The following is a 5313-nucleotide window of genomic DNA, read 5'->3' as shown; positions in this document are numbered from 1 at the left end:
TCATTGGTCAATATTGGAAAGGAGTAGCGTGGGCTTTTGACGAATGAGAAGACTTGCTGACGCAGCATGGTTGAAAATAATTGCTATACGGACATTTCCTAAGCTTAAAAGGCTCGTGTCTGCTGAATTTTTCTTACGCACGCCACAGTCCTCAACTTAAAAAAAACTGTCCAACAGTTTACAAAAAGGCTTAGCGGAAATGATGTCCTCGGTAAAATCATGCATTTGCATATTTACAGCTTTTTGCTTATTGGCCAGTTTTACTTCGGCTACACTTGTCGACAGCCCTTCATCTGCCAAAGAAGTTCAGATGATTCCAGTCTTTTACAGTGATACAGTCGGTGATCATCATGTAATCGATCCAACGGTGGACAATCTCGAAGATGTAAGCGAATTGAACAACTTGATGAAACGAAAGTTTTACGCATGGGCAGGAAAGCGGGCGAGCCGATTTTACCAATGGGCTGGTAAAAGGAACGGAGAAAAAGTGGAAAAAGTGCGTCGGAAATTCTATCCTTGGGCAGGTAAGTTTTACTTGCATATACAGATATAGAGTAATTTAAATTACATATGTGCATCTTTTTATTAATAATCAGTCGTTTCAGGTTAAATAGATAAGTCATCGAAAGCAGACAATATTTAGGGTGGCCATCTTTTGTGGTTACTTCTTTATACCATCAAATTTTTTGAATTTTTTGTAAGTTGTAAAGCTGACAAATGGAAATGTTTGCTTCTTGTGTAACTTTACATTAAACAATAACCATGTGACGTTTTTGCTGCACTTTTTATTTATGTATCCTGACCACCTGTGACGAGCTTATTTCCCTTCTCCTGTGGTTTATTTTGTTCGACTTTTTTATATGCTATCGCTGATTTATTTTCTGTCGTTTACGAGTAAAGGTAAGACCTTTCAAAGAGCTGTACAAAAAAACTTTTACAACATTGACAACAATAGCACAAAGCGAAATTGTTGAAAATAATGGTAAAAATTAAGCGACTGCAAACATCTTTAGCAGTTCGTTTAACAGAATTGTTAACAAGAACTAAACAGCCACTGGAGAGACCAGAGGCGTTGTTAAAGTTATAAAAGTGGTATTAAGCATTTTCCAACGAGATATGCTTGCCGTAATCGCGACGCGTCCGCACTGTGCTTAAGCGCTGTCAGCACTAATTACGATCATTGATTGCACAGCCAGATCGACAATATCGTGAGTGTTGATTTCACGAAATGATTACCTGCAACTAGTTCGGTGGCTGAGAAACGCCAATGAAAAGCAATCTATGCTTTCTATCATGCAGCTTCAGCATGGCAATGCATTAAAATGACAAAATTAAAGTGCTCACCTGTGACCAATTGCACCACGTCAAAGTAGCACGAAAAGCCAAATTTACAATATTATATTATCCTTAAAGAATGGGTAATAATCAACCATCAAAGAAGAGCACGCTCAATCGAATACTAACTACAACTCGACACTCAATTTATGGCTTTTCATGTCTAACTCAAACCAAAGTATATTGACCTTTTCATGTTAAAAAATGTTCAATATATGCTTTTATTCAGCTAAGTGTAATAAAAAAACCTATGAAGTGGCAAAAGATATACAAAATCGAACAACTATCTTATTCATATTTGCAATAACATATTTATATTGTACTTTGACAGTGCAAAATTTGCAAAAAGCTTGCAAAATATTACGAATCAGATAGTTGTGATTGCATTTGCAAACTGTTCCATTTTCAGCTATAAAAATGTCAACTCTACCAGCAACAATTACAAGTAACTGCTTTTTCTTTTCATCCAAGCTACTACTTTTTACTAAAAATTAAACAAATCATGCTTTTTATCACAAAGCTTGAAACAAAATTTCACATAAAAATCACAACAGATTAATTATTACAGTAGCAAATATGGTTCAGCTGGTAAATAATAATGGGGGATGGGTTTCGTTCTGAAATCCAACGTGAAAGTTCCTTCCAAAAATTAAAAGTTCAATTTAAGGAGTTTTTAAAAATATGAATAAAATTTGAAATCTTTGAAAGAAATTACATGCATTATAGTGTTATAGATACTTTGTTTACGCATTTCAGGCAATCCAGTACAAAATCAATAAATATTTTAATCACTTCAAGTTTCACTTGGTTTAATAATAAGAATTGCACTATTCAGTTATTATAAATTAGTAACTGTTTTGACATTTTTATTTAAAATTTATACTGTTATTTATTTGCATAAATATTTCAAATCAATTTAAATAATTGAATATTTTTAAACTGTATGAAAAATTGAAAATTTTTTTCCCTTTCTATTGCAGCAGTTTTAGAATTGTTGGATTCAATTTAAAAGATGTCAGAAATTAGCTTCGCATTGCAGTGTATTATTGTTTGATAGAGAAAATTTTCACCAGAGCAGAAATCACAGTTTTCAAAGCTATTAAACATCGATAGAAGTTCTCAATTTTCATATTTAATCAACGGATGACTGAGGCATAAGGGAAAAAATTAGATTTCATACAAAAATGAACTTGCAGATGCTTGTCAAATTTGATTATTTCTCAAATTATTGTCCATAAAACATCATTAGGCAAATTCAGTTGCTGAATGTATTTTATAAATAAATAAAAAATGAAAATTGTTTTATTGATAACGTTATTTTCATGCTTATTAAGCAAAAATTTCAGTAAATGATTGCTCCTAATTAATTTTATGAGAAAAATTTATGAAGCAATCCAGTATTGCAATCAATATTCTCTTTTGTAAACATGTTCATGAAAGGAAAATTTTTTTCTCTTCAAAGAAACTGCAATTAAATCAATATTAAAGAGCATTTTCATTAATTTTTTTGACACTCTACTACTTTTGACATTCTGCCAATCATTTTTTCTGTATCACTTAATTTAATGTATTTCTGTTTTAAATTATTTATAATCACGAATGACAGAAAGGCACAGAGTGCACAGAAAATGAATATAAAAAAATATGCTATTCTTCCTGTACAAGTGAATTTCCAATAAATCAAATTGCAACAAATTATAACAATGTATTTGAACTTAAAAATTCACAATAAAAAAAAGAATATATTATTATCATGATAACATTTAATATTAAGTAAAAGTGTTATTCTCAAGTTGAAATGCTAACTTTAAAAGAAAAGAGGCATTTATTTCCTTAAAATATTTGCATTTTATAGGAAAAGTTTTCTGATTAAGTAATAAATGTGGCATATGCACTATGCTATGATTCTATTAGCACAATGCCAGTCACAATGCAACAACAAATGCAATTAAAAGAGCACGTTTTCTTTAAAGGACATTGCAAACATCTTGTTTCAGGGTGATTATTTTGAAAATTTCACCATTTTCCTTTATTTGTTTCTTTAAAATCTTTTTTAACCTTATATCTTAAAATGTTGTTGTAGTTGTCATGCTTTACTGTTAGCCATTGATTCATAATACAACAACAACAACAACGGTGAGTTGGATTTTTCTCCTTTCTTTTCTTTTCTAATAGTTAGCTGTTACTTTTACTTCAAAATAGTGTTCATAATTATACTATCACAGTAGCAATGCATATCAAAAGGGATTAATTTCATAAAAATATGCTTCTTTCACATGCTATGTGACAATGAAGTTTCAATTTCATTTAATTTATAAAAGTCGATAAACAGACACAATTTATTGAACATTCCATTTATTCAAATTTTTTCTGCTCAAAAAAAGAAGAAATTACTGCATTGAAAAATAATTCTCATTAAAAGAAATTATAATATAACTGCATAAAAATGCTTAGCAAGTTAGGTGCACATTTTACAATTAATCACATGATCTGAATCACTGATGCTTAATTAAATATTTCAAAATTCAAATCCTCTGCTAAAGCAGCCTAGAGTCAAGCTAAGAGGTGAAATTCTACCAAGTAAACATTAATAAATGCGTATGAAAATTCTAATCATTGAATAATTAATGCAAACTGTACCAATTTCAGATTTTTATAGAAACTGTTCACATAAAATGTTCAAATAAACTGCGTTGTGAACACAAAGCAAGATTATCATGATGTAGAAATTATATTCTTAATGCAGATGTGTATTTCAAAAAAACTTTTTGTTGTCATTCACAATTATAAATGGATGCATGTGAAAATTTTTGTCATACACAAATGGAATTATTCAAATTTCAATTTTCATTAAATAAAATGTTCAATATAATAAATTTAGCAAAGAATTTATACTGAAATGGAAATTTTTATATGGGCTGAAATTAATTTGTCCTTATTGATTATTATTGAATGATGATAAAATCTAATAATAAATTCCAGTGTGGAAAAAAAGCAATTGTATTATTTGTAAAATAAGGGGCAGGAAATTGCTAAAGTTTTCCCAAAGAATGCGTTAAACTTAATAATACTTTTATTTTCTGTGCTATTTGAAATATTTGATTTGATTTTCATGAAAATTTAAGAACATTATTAGAAAACTTCAAACCATGTAGCATATGTTGTGTGCATTAATATTAATAAAAGTAATATCGATAAAAATTTCTTTTATATTTGAAAATGTTTTTATTTTAATAAAAAATTTAAGGATAAATAATTTGAAATTTTAATTTAAAAATAACTTTCTTAGTCTTACAATTATAAAAATATTTTTTTGTAATTTTACAATTATTTAAAGTATAAAAAGTGTATTTATTAAAAATAAATTTTAGACTATTCATTGGAATATTCATGCTATTGTATTGTTTGTAAAACAAAAATCAGTACTTCAAGCATTGTTGCTCAGAAAAGTTTCAGAACCGCGCTTCATTTAATTAATTGCATTGCAACAATATGATAACAGAATTAAAATTACTGCAAAATTGGATTTATTACTGAATTTTGAAATGTCTTGACAATAATCATCATCTTCAGCATTTTGATATTTCTGTTTGGAAATTCGAATTTTGAAAAGAAATTATGATTCACTTTATGTTTTAAATAAAATACTTTAATTCAAGCTTCATCACTTGTTTTACTTGTTAATTAATAGAAAGTGCTTTATAAATGAATAAAGTTTAAAAGCTTTGACAGTTAAGGAGTACTTCTTTATTTTTAAAAAAAGAATCATATGGTTTTAATAATTAAGCTTTTTAAAGTTCTTGAAAAAAGATACTTAATTATCAAACAGAATAATAATTGATAAAGGGTAAGGTGAAACTGCTTTTTTATGTTCTACAGAGGATAAGTAAAGAATCAGTATTTGATCACTTTATGGCAATTAATTTCAATTAAAATTGGAAATTTAACTTGTTTAATGAGCACATTTCCAATGTTATT

The 5313-nt window shown here is 28.4% G+C and overlaps 1 protein-coding gene across 1 annotated transcript; it reads left to right on the top strand.

The window, feature by feature from the left end:
• The first annotated feature begins 202 nt into the window (after window positions 1–202).
• Window positions 203–1710, top strand: Tsp_01848 (leucokinin). Its single transcript, XM_003377639.1, has 2 exons — window positions 203–524; window positions 1565–1710. The coding sequence occupies exons 1-2, from the start codon at window positions 203–205 to the stop codon at window positions 1708–1710; spliced, it is 468 nt and encodes a 155-aa protein (XP_003377687.1).
• Window positions 1711–5313: the final 3603 nt, after the last annotated feature.

Source organism: Trichinella spiralis (genome assembly GCF_000181795.1).
Source record: "Trichinella spiralis strain ISS 195 chromosome Unknown Scfld4, whole genome shotgun sequence".
Lineage (NCBI taxonomy): Eukaryota > Metazoa > Nematoda > Enoplea > Trichinellida > Trichinellidae > Trichinella > Trichinella spiralis.
Note: the sequence above shows the minus strand (reverse complement) of the source record. Positions and strands in the feature narration are given on the sequence as shown.

Coding starts and splice junctions, on each gene's coding strand:
- Tsp_01848 (XM_003377639.1), top strand. CDS start 203: ATGTCCTCGGTAAAATCATGCATTTGCATATTTACAGCTTTTTGCTTA. Junction 525..1,564: donor GAAATTCTATCCTTGGGCAG/GTAAGTTTTACT, acceptor GCTTTTATTCAG/CTAAGTGTAATAAAAAAACC.